This window comes from Xiphias gladius, chromosome 3 (assembly GCF_016859285.1).
Source record: "Xiphias gladius isolate SHS-SW01 ecotype Sanya breed wild chromosome 3, ASM1685928v1, whole genome shotgun sequence".
NCBI lineage: Eukaryota > Metazoa > Chordata > Actinopteri > Istiophoriformes > Xiphiidae > Xiphias > Xiphias gladius.
Genome location: NC_053402.1, coordinates 657,847 through 675,073, shown reverse-complemented (window position 1 = coordinate 675,073; position 17,227 = coordinate 657,847). Strand labels below are relative to the sequence as shown.

At 42.9% G+C, this 17,227-nt stretch overlaps 1 protein-coding gene and 1 long non-coding RNA gene across 3 annotated transcripts; both read left to right on the top strand.

The window, feature by feature from the left end:
* Positions 1-36: 36 nt before the first annotated feature.
* On the top strand, positions 37-8,530 carry LOC120785706. 2 transcript variants are annotated; one of them, XR_005706638.1, is made up of 3 exons: positions 37-138; positions 2,928-2,985; positions 8,502-8,530. It is a non-coding gene; the product is annotated as an uncharacterized LOC120785706 (long non-coding RNA). The 2 variants fall into 2 exon arrangements; XR_005706637.1 differs by lacking the exon at positions 37-138 and adding an exon at positions 430-535 and having other exon boundaries at positions 8,502-8,527.
* A 121-nt stretch (positions 8,531-8,651) lies between these two features.
* tnnt1 (troponin T type 1 (skeletal, slow)) lies at positions 8,652-17,227 on the top strand. Its single transcript, XM_040116498.1, has 13 exons — positions 8,652-8,670; positions 8,791-8,862; positions 9,170-9,187; positions 11,808-11,828; positions 12,426-12,447; positions 12,552-12,612; positions 13,563-13,679; positions 13,847-13,924; positions 14,349-14,462; positions 14,553-14,662; positions 16,632-16,722; positions 16,856-16,896; positions 17,013-17,227. Exons 1-13 carry the CDS (start codon positions 8,652-8,654, stop codon positions 17,056-17,058), a joined length of 810 nt encoding a protein of 269 aa, XP_039972432.1. The 3' UTR covers positions 17,059-17,227.

Below are 17,227 nucleotides of genomic sequence, written 5' to 3'. Positions count from 1 at the left end.
CCGAACGACTGTCTGCGTGCAGGAACAGGTTTCTGAGCGGTGCAGACTCGGACTGTTGGAAGCAAGGCCTCTACTCCTTCTGGTTTTTGAAGTAGGCATTAGATGCATTGTCAGGTGGCATTGGAAGTGTCTGCAAAGGTAAGTGTATGGCATATTGAAATCCGCAGATGCTGTCCAGCAGGGCTGTCGCTGTTTATTCAAATTTCAAACATTCGTTCGAGCGTTGGGGAGAAAGTTAATGTTCAGACTGTAACGACCTGTTACCGGATTAGAAATGTACAGTCTAGAAGGGCTACAGACCGTTTGCAGTAGTGTGCCTCGTGATCCGGCAGAGGGCGCTCTGAAGCTTCACCATCAGCTTGACCTGTGCTACGCGCCATTGACGGTAGCTAAGCTAGTAGCGTTGAGTTGTTTGCCATGAAAAAGGAGGACGAGAGCCGGCACGGACAGTCACGAAACCAAAGCATCTGAGGGCCAGCGTGCGGAAGTACTTCTGGTTCTACACCGTAGACGGCGAAGTAACTGACAAAGAGTCGTACAAAGCAGCCATCTTACACTCCGACGACAACAAATCCGCGGACTCACCTGCTAGCTCGCCACTTCAGTGCGGCAGCGGAGCCACGACACGTGTACGGCCTCGTCCGGCCGCTCGCCCGCTGTTCAGCTCGCTCAGCTCCCGCAGGGCCGCCCGCCAGACGGGCGTGCCAAATGGCGTCGCCGATAAGATACAAAGACACCAAACTTAAAATCCGGCCCTCATTTCACAGCATACCTTACCTCACCAGAGCAGCAGCTGCTCCCTGCTGCTTGACGCAGAATCAACAGAGTTGTAAATCCTTACAGTTCAAAACACCGGCCCCTTCAAATCTAATGCGCACGATTCTCTGTCAAAGTATGACCATGGTGAACGGCTGTAGAAATTCATGGATTTTTGAATACACATTTTGGTGTTTAAAAAAAAAAAAAAAAAAAGGTGCGTCTCTGCTTCATGGGATGGGCAGGTCGTTAAAAAGTCACTGTTTAACCTTAGGAACACTAGTTTGACAGACTAGGTCTCAAGGTCCCCAATAGTTGGTGGACCCTGAGTTAACAATTGTGCTCTTTGGAGTCAAGGGTCACAGCAGATGCAACACAGAAAGAACAAGTCTTTCTTGTTGACACATTGCAGTACCTGTTAAATGTAGCCACTCAAGTTAATTGGAATTTATCGGTGTCTTTAGCACATATCTTTGACCATAGCTGTATATAAGTAGAAAATTTTAATTCTGCTATAGGGCACACGTGGAGCTCTTTCTGCGAACTGGAAAGCTCTCCTTTCATGGAAAAAGCAAATGAGTGAAGCAGTCACTTCTCTATTTCTGTATCTGCTCTGGTCAATCCCTTTGTCTGCCCCCCCGTCCTCTTTTATCTCTCTCTTCCTACTGTTGCATGAGCATCCACATCGGTTCAGCTGGCTCCGCTCAAGTTTCTTCTGGCTATTGTGTCGCGAAGTGGGTGTGTCCACAAGTACATGTGGCCTAAATTTCTCCCACAGGTGATGTAGACAGTTGGCTGTTTTCCCATTGAGAGTGTGTGGTGTTTCCAAAAACAAATGGTCATGAAACGTCCCTAGTTGTATTACAAGTAAAAAGAAGCCATGAGTTCTTTTGACAAAGCTGTGGGTCACCTCATTGCTTTGGTTTAAGGGTCCACTACTTCACTGTTCTGGTTCACTCGCATCGCTCTCAAAGACCGGCAGACGGCCGACCAGCAGTTCATGGGGGCCAAAACAGAACCAAAAGGAGTCTGAATGTTTGACTTACCATCGTCAGGTGGCCCGAAACACCACTCCTAATGAATGCTAATGTTGCTGAGTCTGCTGGATGTGTTAGCAAAAAAGTCTTCGCTAACACTCTTGCCATGAAAACGTTGGTGACCAAAAAAAAATTGCCGTTCCATATCTGTCATGTTTACATCTTGTTCCGTTGCCTCCAAGTGGCTATAAAAATCAAATAACACTGCTTTAAGTCGGGTGTGGTGTTTGTCCCTGATTGCATTGAAAGTGCGTTTTAAAACAATAGTTCAGCACTTTTGGAAATACACTTATTTGCTCTCTTGACGAGAGTCGGAGGAGAAGATCGACACCACACTTGGGGCTGTACCGTAAATATGAGGCTAATGCCAGCAGCGAGTTAGCTTAGCTTAGTACAAAGACTGGAAATGGGGAAACGGCTAGCCTGACGGTCTAAAAAGAAACAAAATTTGACAAGTTTAACACTAACTGAGTTTTTGTTCTGATGAAACAAATGAATAAAATGTGTTTCTCGCTGAGTTTTAGAGGTGCCGGTAGGTGGTCAGAGCCAGGCCAGCTGTTTCCCCCCGTTTCCAGTCTTTATGCTAAGCTTCATATTAACCCTTCAGACATGGCATTGGCGTCAGTCTTCTCTTCTAACTCTCAGCAAGTAAGGCAGTAAGTCTATTTCCCAAAACGTTGCGCTATTGCTTTGAAGAAGTTACAAACTGCCTCTCCTCCCCCCTCCACCTCTGCTCTGACAGCTCTGTCTCCCTCCATCCGTCACACCCTCGCTCTTCATTTTGTCACCCCCCTCTCCACCTGCCCTGTGTCACCCCACACCCCACCACACCCCCCATTTGTCCAGTGAGGTCATCCCTCTGTTCTCCCTAATCCTGCGAGGTGCTCATCTTTCTGCCTCCGCTTAATCCGCCTGTGGCCCCCAGCCCTAACCCACACACACACACACACACACACACACACACACACACACAAATCTGCACATTTGTACACACAGACTCACAGTTATTCTTGTATTGTATACTTGAACACTCAGTAATTCTCAAAGCATGAATACACACACATAGTCACGGAGACAGCGCACACACAGTGCCCCTCCACCTCTCTGTATAAAACTCCCTCTGTTTCTCAACAGTGGCCATTCTCTCTCCTGTCTCCGTCCCTCTTTCTGGTGACACCACACCTTCATACAGGTACGTCTGTCCGTCTGTTCTTTGTTGTGTCCTTTCTAGCTCATGCTGTTTCAGGACGACAGTAGAATAAACTATAACCCACAACTTTGAGATAAATGTCAGATTTTTCCAGGCAGCCACTGTTTTCGCTTCATTTCACTGTGGGATCATTCATCGGAGTGGACCCATGGTTGCATGTATTCAGTTTTGTCAGTGCTTTGAAAACTCTCCCTTGTTGGTTTGTTTAAGGATGCTCCATCATGAGAGTGACCGGCCAATCATCAACTCTTTTAATGCAAAAAAAACTCTGAAATTCAACCCAGTGTTACCGTACTTTACAGATCTTCAATGTCAGCTACATGTATTGCATAAGTTGTCAGCACCTCCTCTCAGTAGCAGACTCAGATCTTGGGTGTCTGAGCATCCCTGAATGCACCACCGAGGAAGACTTTTCTTTAAAAGAGAAAATCAACACGTGAGTGGCAGCAGAAATCTCACAGATGGATGTCTCCAAAACACCCGCAAATAAAGCTTGCAGGAAAGTCTGTCCGAATGAGTAAATATCACTAGACGAAAGTGACAAAATATGTTTTTGTGTTTTTTAATACTCATATTTTAATTTCAGAGGTTGCTGAAAAAAGCAATACATGTTGGACGCCCCTGACAAACGTAATGACTTGTTACCATGTATTGGTCTCAGACTTTTGGACCCCACTGTACATTGTAGTATATACCTGTGGTGTCTGTGTAGTGTCTTAGTGCAGCAGGCACTCGGAACTGACGTACAATATCAAACATGTAGAGAACCACAGGGCACGTCTGTTATTTAGGAGTAGATTATTTTAATGTACTGTGGTCCAGAACCTGGTTTAGGGTTTCATTCTGTAGCTGAGACAAAGGATGATGGCACGGCCCCCACGACAGGTCCCCACTTAGCCACCTGAGCCAAACTGTCCATATTCTTAGTCCCAAAGGTCCTCGTAAAAGCATTCAGGAAATGGCCGAAATTATCTGAAGGTTGTGGCATTTTGATTCCACAGCCACGCCGCACCGCAGCATTGTTAGCTAGCCCGCAATTCCTTCTTCAGAGCTAACTGTCAAAAGTCTGATAGCCAACTGGGCTTTCCTGAGTACAGTACCTGTGTGTGTGTGTGTGTGTGTGTGTGTGTGTGTGTGTGTGTGTGTGTGTGTGTGTGTGTGCGTGTGTGTGTGCGTGCACATGGCCTGCCACCCTTTGTTCGTTTGTGGTCACTGCCAACCATACACAAATGCTAGCAGTCTGAGATCACACTAGCTAACTTTAGCACTCAGAGGAAGGTGGAGGGTATTAAACAGGTGTCTGTGTACAGAAATGTCATCTATGCAATTGGTCGTGTGTGCGTGTGTGTGAAGTACATTAACAATGGCTAGTTCAGGTCAGTGTCAAGTCTTCTGGTTGTCATCTGGTTAATAAGTCTCTTCTCTTGTATCCTTGTCTGTGTCACATTTCACCAGCCACACTTTTTATATAAACATGCTGAGTCGTTTCTAAAGTAATATTAATACCAAGCAACATAGTGGCTATTTTCCCAGATTATTTTTCTAAGTGATTAAAAAGACCGTACACAACTTAAACCCAGTTCTGACCAACCTTTTTCATTTACTCAAGCTAGCTAGCGAGCTGTACACCCAAATGTATTGTTAGTTTGTTTTTAATCAAGTCCACACATAATAAAGAAATGGCCTCCAACCTGGCTTCTCATTTTGTGCCATGGAGTTTTCCTGCAGCTGGATACTTTTTCAGCAGGAAGTTACCGACCTGTTTCCTCCTCCTCTCCTCTCCTCTCTAAAATGTAATAACAGCCTCTCTTTAACACTAATGAGGTGTTGTTGCACACCCATTCTCCTTTACTCACACGCACACACACACACACACACACACACACACACACACACACACACACATTGTCCTTGACTAAAATTAACCCTGCTAAGGCCTATGCCTGTTGCCTGCTGGAACGTGACTCTTCTCTTAAATCCCCTGGTTCAACCCCCACCCCCATGAAATGTGCACCTCTCATTCATCTGTCTGTCATTTCTCGCCACCCCCCCACTCCACAGCCCTCTCATCAAAGGTCCAATTACATTTCAAAATGGCTTTTTCATGTTGATACCTTTTGTCCCCTCAGTGTATTGCTCTGCTCTCGGTATATACTGTAATATCATAAGATGCATATTTTATAAAAAAATCATGCTATTTTCTCCAGCTCGTAGTGATGAACCTACAGAGCGTTATCACTTGAATCTGCTGCTCCGCTCGGTTTCCCGGAGCTTAGCAGCGAGTTTCAGCTCACTGTTTAGCTGTCCAGACCGTAACGTTCCTGTCTTGATTCACTGCTCATATTGCACCATTTCGATCGCAGAAGGCAGCTCTTTTTCATTGAAAAAAAAAAGCTCACTGTCCACTACCTGCTCAGCAGCAACCAGCCGACAGACTCAGTCCGAAAGCAGCTGGTGCACATAGCGGAGCATTTAGCAGCTAAAGAGCCGGATGTTTCACTCAGGAGCTGGTGGAGACCAAAACCAGAGCTAAAAGAGAGGGAGTACTGGACTTAGATTCATCAGGTGTCCAGAATCATGACTACTAATAAACACTTAATGTTGCTCTGTAACTGCTTGATGAGTAAATAGCAACTGTTTGCTAACAAGTTTCCCACATCATCTTATGGATAATATGTCAGTGCTGTGTTTGTGCTGCCCCCCAAATAGCAAATGAGATATAATGTGTTAATTAGTTAGCTTTAGAGGTGCAGGTAGGAGGATTTTGTTTCCTTTTGAAAGAGCCAGGCTAGTAGTTTGCCCCTGTTTCCAGTCCGTGCGCTAAGCTGACTGGCTGCTGTTGTTAACTTCATGTTTACTGTGCAGACACGAAAGTCGTATCGATCTTCTCACCTAACTCTTGGCAAGAAAGCGAATGAGTGTATTTCCAAAACTGTTGAACTGTTCTTTTAAGAGTCTGTTTCTGTGTTGCCCAAGCTTGATAATGAAAAGAAATTAAGGATCTGGAATGGGTAGATTATGAAACTGAAGTTAAAAACTGTGATGGCTGAAACTGATTGCTTTGCAGACTGTCTTCTTTTTGTACTGTATAAACACGGACAGAGGAAGGATCGATGGCAGCGCGCAGAAGATCGGAAACTTACTGATTTCCCGCTGAAAGGAGTTACGTTTTCCAACCATGCCAAGCTGCAGGGTCTGGCACGGCAACGGCATCAGAGAGAGGGCAGAGCTTTCGACGACAACAAGCAACTTTTTTTTTGAGGTTTTTGAATAAAGGCAAACGGAGTATACAAACTTGTTTGGGCGCTTAAAAGAGTGAAAAGGACCCTTGACCCACGTCAAAGTACCCCCAGCCAGGAAGATGACACAATTTCCCTTGTCAGTTGCTCAGGAAACATGTCAAACTGCGAAGCCGGTTGTTAATATAGTGGTGTGAAGTTTCTCTACACTTGCACTGTACAATCTGAATGGCTTACAGTTACAGGCTTTCAGCAATAATCTTTTTCGCCTGCACAGTGTTTCAAAGTAAATCACCCCATCTAGTTGGTCGGAAAGACCAGTACAGAGGAGGAAACTGTGCGTGAGGACAAAGGCGGACAGAGAGATGTGGGGGCATCTAGAAAGTGAGAGAAACTCTATCTCCCCAGGTCTTTCTGTGTTTAACCCTTGTCACATTCTCACCTGTTGACACTCCATCAATCTCCCCGTGCCCCCTGCCAGGAAGGTGTCAGCACACACCCGCTGCTTATGTCTGTCTGTGCGTGGTTTTATGTCAGGACAATGGCAGCTCAGAGAGACAATTTATAGCAAAAACCATCTCACCATGCCTTGTCTCTCTCTGTGTGTGTTTGTATCTCCAAAGTGATTAATCACAGGAGGGTAGTAACTGTTGCCACCTGTGATTTAGTGATGATGACTCACTCACGTACCTATGCAGAGCCAGCCCTTCAAGTCTGCATATACATCGCATTGATTGTTTGGTATTTAAAAAAACAAAAACAAACACCTGATCTGGCCTAAAGTGCTCTTAATCCAGGTTGCTAATATCTTTGGAGTAATGCATAATGTAACCTAACATTCCTTCAACTTCCCTAGGCAAGCAAGGAGCAGTGTGAATTTTTGTTCTGTTTTGTTCTTCATGTAGATGGTGGACATTCTCATTTAGTAAGAAAGCTTTTCATTGATGAATACAAGCATAACGTAAGCATTTCAACCATATAACAAGACTACGAGTCATTAACCGTGCTAGTCTTACTGTGAGACTGTACTTTGAATCAAATGCTAACATCATTGTGCTAACACACTGATGTTTAGCAGGTATAGTATTTACTATGTTCACCATCTTAGTTTAGTATGCTAGCATGCTAACATTTGCCAATCAGTACCAAACACAAAGTACAAGTGAGGCTGATGGGAATGTCATTGGTTTTTCAGGTACTTGGTCATAAACCATACAACATACTGGACAAATCAAAATTTTGACCAATGGATGGTTAGCAGTATGGAGAGTTAAGGGATCCCTAAAGCTGTTACAGTTCATCCTGAGGGGAGCATGAATGACTGTAGCAACTTTCATTTCAGTTCATCCTGTAATTGTCTAGAAATCTCACTCAAAACCAATATGTCAATTTTTGGTTGCAGTAGAGGAAAATTCAGGGGCTCACCAAGTTATTTGGGTTCATCCTCTGGGTACCCCGAATGTCTGTACCAAATTTCATGAAAATCTGTCCAGCAGTTCATAGATATTAAAGGATATTTCAGTCTGGCCAAAGCGGTGCACCAACCAAAGGACCGACTGACTGACCAACATAGTGGCGTGGCTCTAGGGATGTCAAAGAAAATCTTAAGTCTAAGGAAGCTTAAAGACTTATTGGCCCCTTCGAGTTGCTTTGCCAGTATTTGGTCAAAGAATTATTATTTTTTTTTTCATGAGGTTGGCACTTAAAGAAAGTTCATGACTGCTTTTAAAATAAATTTAAAAAAATAAAAAATCTTTTTGGGCGAAGGACATTTTCTCAGCATATTTCACTGCAGTCTGCCTCATATATCATATAATATTAGTAGTGTGGAGGAGGGAAGACCACTTGAGATTACTCTAGGGACCATGAATATCCAGAGGCCAAACTGACACCTTCAGATAGCTTTTTTTTTTTTTTCTTTAAATCTTACCAACAGTCCAAAATTCAGTGGTATTCAGTTTACACTGATCTTAAACTACAAAACAAAATGGCAAATGTTTAGATTTGAGGAGCTGTAAACAATGAATGTCGTCTGCATTTTTCCTTTAGTAATGTCTTATACCAATTATTGACTAATTGCTTCAGCACTACCTCAAAATATGATCACTTTGTGGCAGTTTTTGAACCAGTTAAGCTAGTTGCCCTATCAATGGAAAAACGTCCTGATAGGTTCCTTGTACTTCAGATAGCTGTGCCGTGTTCTGCTGCTTCATTCATTATCTTCTTGATGAGATTGTCATGTGCTTCTCTTTATTGCAGACATGTCAGATGTAGAAGAGGAATACGAGTGAGTAGAGCAGCATCCGTCACTGTTTATCATTCGACGTCACTTGTCATCTGTTCGTTCCAGTGTAAATGCATCAACTGCGTTGTTAACTGACAAACAATATGTTTCTGTATTCCTTCTCCATGTCTCTCCAGGGAGCAGGCAGAGGGTAGGTCCAGGCGGATGTGTCTATATTTTGTCACAAAATGAACAATGAACATCTACGAAGATTTATATGGGACGTGAAACTATGTTCATTTGTCTGGGTCTCCTTTCTCCCAGAGGCTGAGGAGGAGCAGGAGGCCGAGCCTGAGGAGGAGGAAGAGACTGAGCTGCTGGAGGAGGATGAAGGAGGTAAGGTCAGGAAGACTACAAGAATGCAAAGCACACATACAGCACCGCTGCCCGTTGGGGTATAAAACTTGTTCTCTCATATGCTTTGAAAAGACGGCACAAAAATGTAGAGAGTGAGAGTGACTAAAGGTGTTGCAATTATGAAATAAAGGTCTTTCCTTGTTGTCTGAAGAGAGCCGAGCAGTCATTCCCCCTCTCCTTCTTCATAACTGTGTGAGTTATGAGCGACACTGTACTAACTCTGACCTATCAACTCCCCCTCTGTCCCGCTTTTCCATTGGCTGACACTGCTGGTGCGGGTTATCAGAGCAGCAAGAGTACCAAGGTAAGGTCATCATGAGTCACACATTTATACACCATCAAACGCTAGCCTTAAAAGCCAATGCAGGTGGAACTTGTATCTAGATATGTCTTCATTTATTTGTTAATTAAAGAGAAGAAGGATTTTATTGGCACCTAGTTTAAAATCACACCTGGACTCCTATTGAGAAAGAATCTAGATACATATTTCACCTGTATTGCATTCGTACTTTTCCACGTGAAAAGATTAAAGTCATACGTCATATCTAAGCACATTGCCATTGCCATTTTTATCATGCCCTATGTCAGTATTGTGAACATTTTACTGCATTTCTCATTGCCTGCTGTTGCAGCCAGTGTTGTAAAGGTATAAGGTATCAAATATGATATTTTTATGATCTTGTCCCCTTCAGTAAGTATGTTTGATTCTAAAATTAGATACATCCATTAAACACAAAATATCACAATCTAAAAATGGTCATTTGAAGCTGCAGCAATCGATATTTCTATATCCACAATGTAACAGATGAGTGCAACGTGAAAGGTGTCACTCATTTGGTTTTAGTACTTTACTGTTTTAATTCAGGCTGACTGCTCTCATCAACCAGCAGGCAACTATTTTCAGTGAAAATGCTCTCAAAACCCCACCGTACGCTACTTGCCCCAAACAAAACCGCAGACAGACAAAGTTATTGATCAGCTGATGAACATGGTGGATCCCGAGTGGGTAAAGAGCCAGAAACTTCCCTCGGGAGTTGGTAGCGACCAAAAAACAGAGCTAAAAGGAGGGTGAATATTGGACTAACATTCTCCAGGTGGATAAAAACACGACCGTAAATGAATGCTAGTGTTGCTCCTCGGTGGCTGGCTCTGTAAAAAGGAAACTCTTTAAGGTGAGAATACTGTTTGTTTGCAGTTTTGTTTTCAGGTTGTTCTGAGCTTCAAGGGCTTCTATAGTCAGGGCACTACTCTGTAATGGTACAAATCACTGTCAATTTGGTTTATTTTGCGCTATATGTTCAGGGTAGTCCAGACTTTTTCACATATTAGATTGTCTCAATTTTGGACAGAGTTTTAATTATAATTTTTTTTTTTTTTTTTTTTTTTTTTTTAAACCAGCCAACTAGATATATATAATGCTCTGCTCCCAGCCTGGAGGTACATGTAACCCACACGCAGCAAGCTGTAGGTTTATTTGGGGCTGCTTCAGCGATGGGCTCTATAAAGTTATCAGAGAGTCATAACTTTGTTTTGTCTAACTCTTGGAGAGAATTAAACCAATAAATCTTGACCAGTTCAAGATCATAGACATATCACACTGGTATGCAACCTCTGCTTTGGAACATGTTTTGCCTTTAAAAGTTGTACAATGCAGTATTCATTTCCGAAGCTGCAACCATTGTACGTATTCTGACATTCATTCTTATACACATGCACATACCTGATGTGAGTTTTAGTTCTACAAGATGTTCTCTGGGGGTTTAAACGTCGGTGGGCAGGGCCAAAGTTCCACCATATTTTGGAGCACACATCAGGTCAAAATAATTCTACAGATTATTGACTGGTGATGTCTGTGCAGTCATGGCCATTAAACCCATGGTCCTGGAGGGTGACCAGGTTTGCCAAATGGCTAGATTCCTGTTCTTTAGCCCCACCCATTAAGGTTTAACCTAACCAATGAGATTAATTTGACCTCAGAGAAAAGTTTCTGTGAATAAAACTCATATGTGCATTTTGTAATAATCAATGTTTAAAAAATGTTCCACAAAACTACATTTCCCTACACCCACATTGGTTGGTACATATTAGTGCCAATAGTGTGGCTCACACTGCATGATGGGAAATGATAGTTTTAAAGCAACAGTTTACCATTTTTGAAAAAACTGCTTATTCACTATCCAGCCAAGACTTTGATGAGAAGATTGATCCCACTCTCATGTCTGTACAATAGATATGAAGCTACAGCCAGCAGCTGGTTAGGTTATCTTAGCATAAACAGCTATAGCTAGCTGCCAGCACCTCTTCAGCTGTGTTAATTAGTGACTTTTAGAGGTGCTCGTAGGAGGATTTTGTTACCTATTTACCAGGCTAACCCATATCCAGCCTTTGTGCTAAGCTAACCTGACCGACTGCTGGGTGCTTCATATTTACTGTGCAGACATGAGAGTTGCGTCAATCCTCTCCTCCTCTAACCTTGAGCAAGTGAGCGAATAAGGGTGTTTTCCAAAAATGCCAAACCATGTCTTTAAGCTAGCCGCCTTTGCAGAATCAAATGTTAACTTGGGACTTCTTTCAATCATTCCACACCTCTTCTCTCCTCCTGTTTTTTTCTCTATCTTTCCATTGTCACTTCCTGATCTCCTGGTTTGTTGATTTCCTCCTTCCTTCCTTTAACTCTTCACATCTTCTTCATTTCTTCCGTCTGTATGTATTTCATTCTCACTTTAACGTTCCTTCCTTCCTTCCTTCCTTCCGTACTCCCGCTCCTCACCCATCCTTTCTTCCTTGCTCCCTCTCTTTCACCCACCATTTTTCCTCATGGGTACTACTTCACCCATCACTAATGCCTCCTTTGTTGCTCCATGTGTTATGTTCGTTACCATCATGCCATCTTTCATTCTGTCTGTATGTGGCTGGTACGTCAGATCAAGATGCCCAGGAGGAAGGTGAGAAACTGTAGAAGTGTGGTTCCCTGAATAGTAAAACCCATGATTTTCTCCTCAAGCTCAGCACCACGTTGGTTGACTCAGACATTTCTTCCCCACATTAATAATCTTTAACATGTGAAAATTAGATCTACTCTTGCAAATCTCTCTGGACTCGGGACTGTTTTCATTCTTGCAAAACTCACAAGCAGAAAAAAAAAATTGCAAAAGCTATGCTTAATGGAGTAATTGGTCTCCTAAATAATTAAAAAGCCACACCCTTCAGACTATAATCCTCTTCGTTGTTTAGAAAATGCTTTAGAATGGTCTAATAAATATGGTTAAAATCTAATAGTGAAGCAGTTGGGTGTAAGCGAGGATCAGCAGGGAAGGCGTTTTGGTGTTATAAACATTATGTCTTTGCACTTTGGGTTTTTCATAACTTACAATAACTTTAACTAACTTTTAACTTTATTTTATCTTGCCTTGTCTTTTCTCAGTCACATGCTTGCTGTGCTTTCAGTCACACTAATAGCTTTATTAACAGCTTTCAGATTTCCTATTTTTTATTCGATCGTACGATCATTTTTTGCTCATCCTTCTCTCTTTCATCAACAGAGGAGGAGCGCCCCAAACCCAAGTATGTTCAGTCGTGCTACTTTATTTGTGTTTGGTTTGGCCGTAGTTCTTGTTTTCTCAGTTTTCTCACAATTCCATCATTAAAGTTTTGCTTCTTTTCTCCAGGCCTATGGTGCCTCAACTTGCTCCTCCAAAGATCCCTGAGGGAGAGAGGGTGGATTTTGATGTAAGTTATGATAAGGGGGATTAAAGCCAGATTGCTTTCTTTTGTGTCCTTTTTTTTTTTTTTTTTAACTTTGAAGCAGCAGCTTCATTTGTCATCAGGGAACCGCATCTATCTGAGTTATAGCGTGAGAAGTAGCTTAGTTAACCTGAACAAACTGTTACCTCTGCGTACACAGGAGATGCGCTTGTGTTTTGCTAGCTGTCACTGACTGTCTATCCAGTAGCAGTCTTCTTGATCAGTTTCGGTCTGGGTTCAGATCCAAACCTTCCACTGAAACTGGGCTGACCAGGGCAGTGATCGACTGGCTAACTGCCATCGATTCTGATCTTACATCTGTCTCACTGCTAGACCTGAGAGCCGCCTTTGACACCTTGGACCAGGACACTCTCGTAAGGCATCTTGAGAACCTAATTGGTCTCAAGGGGCCGGTGTTTGCCTGGTTCCGCTCATATTTGAGTGGCTGATCAAAATGTGTTTAATACATTACAGCAAATTGAATCCATTCTTCCTGTTCTTCATCAGATTTGTTGTTCCACAGGGGTCAAAACTTGGACTGCTTTCGTCCTGTCTGCACATTGTCTCGCTTGGTCGCATTTTCAAAAAATTAAACATAAATGATCATTTCTATGGCAACGACACACACAAATCTATCTTCCTGTAACAACTAATGACTCGGACCAACTTCAAGACCCTCAGAAGTTCTTTTGTTCCGTCCCGTTTTATCCAAGTCAGGTGCAGGAATCCTTTTATATACTTTCAAAATTATTCAGAGGAAGTGAGAGCCAATAGAATGGCTGTAAATGGATTTCAAAAGATCTTATCCAGATAGGAGGTCCGGATACTCACAGAATCCAACAGATGTATCAGTGGTAAAATAATCAGCTTCGGTTGAACCGTACCTTATCAGTTCCGAGTTGCCCACATGGAAGTAAACTCTCTTGTTCCGATAGGACATCCACAGGAAGCGTATGGAGAAGGACTTACTGGAGCTGCATACTCTGATCGATGTCCACTTTGAGCAGAGGAAGAAGGATGAGGAAGAACTGATCGGCCTCAAAGATCGAATTGTAAGCTCACTTTACTCCTCCTGATCAGTGGAAACAGAGATTTAGTACTTTCGTTTTAGTGAGCGATTTAAGTGATGTACTTAAGTATATGTACTTACTCGCTTGTACTTACATTAACTCAATATATTGCGTTAAGATTGTGGCTTCTTTGCTTTTCTTTCCATCAGGAGCGTCGCCGATCAGAGAGAGCTGAGATCCAGAGGGTTAGAGCTGAGAAGGAGAAGGACAGACAGAACAGGATTGCGGTAACACACACGTGCACACACACGCACACACACACACACACACACGCACACACACACACACACACACACACACACACACAAATAAATGTGCTTATTTATAACCCATTCTACACAATAGGCTATAAACAGACTGAATTTTATTAAATGATTTTATAAAAAAGTGTGTTTTTCTAAGTGGTATCTCAAGGATGCACTGGCTTAGTATGATACAAAAATTGCCAAATCATTGAATGTTCAAATTTGATGACCAATATCTATTCTTATATATTTAGCCATGAAGTGTATAAGAAAAACTACTCAAAGCCTGAAGCTTGAAGTATACCCCACAGCTCAAAATCTACCCTCCTGGTGCTCAAAAATATAATTCAACATGTAAACGTGGTTTTCCTGCTCCTTCATCACTCCATCCTCCTTCGTCTGTCAGGAGGAGCGTCACAGAAAAGAGGAAGAGGAGGCCAAGAAGAAGGCTGATGACGAGGCCAAGAAGAAGAAAGTGCTTTCTGGCATGGGAGCAAACTTTGGAGGCTTCCTGGCCAAGGTCAGACAACTGCTGTTATTCTCAGTGGTGATGATGGTTAGGTGATGGTGACACACAGGATGATTGTGGACTGTGCATCTTCTGTCCCAGGCTGAGTCGAGGAAGGGCAAGCGTCTGACGGGCAGAGAGATCAAAAGGAAGACTCTGGTTGATAGAAAGCAGCCCCTAGGCATCGACAATTTGAGGGAGGATGCGCTCAAGTGAGTCTCCTCCAGTTGTATTTCAGACAGCTAACCACTGATGCTACACCATTACAGAAGCTTTAGACTGGCTATTGATGACCTGAAAGAGGATCGGACTAGTTCATTTCTAGATTTATATTGTATTTTATCCTATTGCGAAAATTGGCATTACCAATCGACCGTTTGCTAAACCTGCGAACAGCAATTGTCCAATCAATCAAAGCATAGCAACCATAACTAGGCATGGTGGGCCTGTCAAGGATTTCTCCACATGGCGGCGAGGAGGCGTGTGTGTGGGACTGGAGTAGGTGCAATATTCAATATCTAAAGAGCTTGGCTAGTGGGTTTTTTTTTTTTTTTTTTGGTTTTTTTAAAGTGTAAGGAATGGATTAAACAACTGTAGACTTCAAACGTTAGCATGTCCAGCTAACTAACTTACTACCCACAGTAGAAACCAAATCCAGTATTACTTAGTACATTCTTTCATTTCATAGTACATTATCCTGTGGGGTTACAGGTTACGTTAAAAAAGCACATCCGTTGTCTGGGAGCGGGTCCTGGATGCCAATATGTATAAGCGTGTACGCTAACGTTAACGGATCTAGAAGTAAACCCAGTCAAACCTGTTACAGTGCTGTTTCTTTATTTCCATGTCTTCTTTGTGGATCGTCTTCTGGTGAGGATGCAAAATTTTTGCCTGGGCCATGTAGCTTTAGCTTTAGTTGTTTAACATGATATCACGTATATAGCTACTAAGTGCATATTTAAGACCCTCTTTTACAGGCTTCATTGTAAAACAAGTCAGCCATTGAAAAAGAAAATCGATGGAGCTAACAGTAGCTTAATTAGCCAGCTAGCTGCAGCTGATAAAATCTGCCAACAACAGTCGTCACCCGAACAAAATCGATAGTCACCAGCTAGAAATGAGAAGCCTGCTTTTGTCCAAATCATCAAGGACACATTGGTTTGACAGTTACCAAGAATTGTGATGGCACATCTGCCACCATTATCACCGTAAGCTGCGTATGTGCCAAACAAGAGCAAAAAGCTTGACAAGTGTAACAACATGAACTAAAGGGATAGGGCTTGGTGAACAGCCAGTTACATAACAGCATTATGACGTCACACAGGACTCACTAGCCAATCAGATTCATGCATCACAGTCCAAACAGACTGAGCTTTGTCCAAAGTCACTATGCACTATAAAGTGTACTATGGTAACCTTCCGCCATTTTATCTGAGTGTCTGAGTTCTGTAAATTTATCCAGTGTCCTCACAAATTCCACAACGCTACATAAAAAGTAGCGTCAATTGGTGCCAGGAGGTTCGCGTGTTCGATTCCCTCGGTATGTACCGGGTCTGGACCTCTAAATGTAGGGAGCGCCTCCAGTAGTGAGCGTTGCGCACCTTTCAGGCCACAAGAGCGCAGGACGCACTCACACGATATGCCTGTTTCAAGTGGGAGTAAAGCGATATGAATCATTATCCTTCCAAAATAATACGCTGCTGGCTGCATAAAGCTGATGCCTTACGAAATCACTCAGGGTTTTTGCTGAACTCACTGTGATAACTGTGCTGATGCTACATGCGAATTTTGACAGTAAATACACAAACTCAAACTAATCTGCAGCAGCAACTCTCTGGCCAGCAGTGTCAACGGCATAACGACTCCTATCTGCTAACAATGCCACGACGCCATACACCACACTGTATAGATGCGAAAGATTAACGCCGCACAACTCTACAGCAGTCAGTGGCCACACAAATGATGCTGATTAGTAAGTGTCGGACATCTCGAGTCACTGCTCCCTGCGGAGTAAACCGCTGGGCGTCTATTACATAGGGAGTCGTGAACGGGCAAACGAGGGAATCATTTCAGACGGTCTGTGTGGCTTCCGTTTGCCTTCACAGCAATTTCCGAAAACTTAAATCAACAGGGGGAGAAAAAGGCAGAATCCTCTCTAAATTTTGTCTTTGTGTTTCCAAGGCAACGGGCCCAGGACATGTGGAACTGGATCTACCAGCTGGAGTCCGAGAAGTTTGACTTGATGGAGCACATGAAACACCAGAAATACGAGGTACTACTGTGACTGCTCACAGAAATGGTCAGGAAAAATAACAGGAGTGAAGTCCTCTGGTGTATAGACGCCATTTGCTGATCCTTACTGTTCTCCCTGCTTGCTCTAAATTCTTTTTATTTGCCTCCTGCAGATCATCGTGCTGCTGAACAGGATCCAACATGCTCAGAAATTGTGAGTAGTTGCTTTAATACAAAATATGAAAAACTGCATTTTTTTCCTGTTTATGTGTTTCTACTCGCACATCCTTTTTTACTTCCCCTCTCTTTCCTCCTCCCTTTCTCCTGCAGTAAAAAGGGCCATGGCAAAGGGAAGGTGGGTGGTCGCTGGAAGTAAAGGAGGAAAATACGGAAAAGAGAAAACAAAAATACACTGAATAGAAAAAAAGGGGGTAGCAGTATAGGAATGAAGGAATGCCACATGGTCTCTCCGTGGTCTTGTAGTGCCAGAGCCACTGTATTAGGCCTTCCCTGTATGTGTGAAAGATATTGAATATTTCTTGATA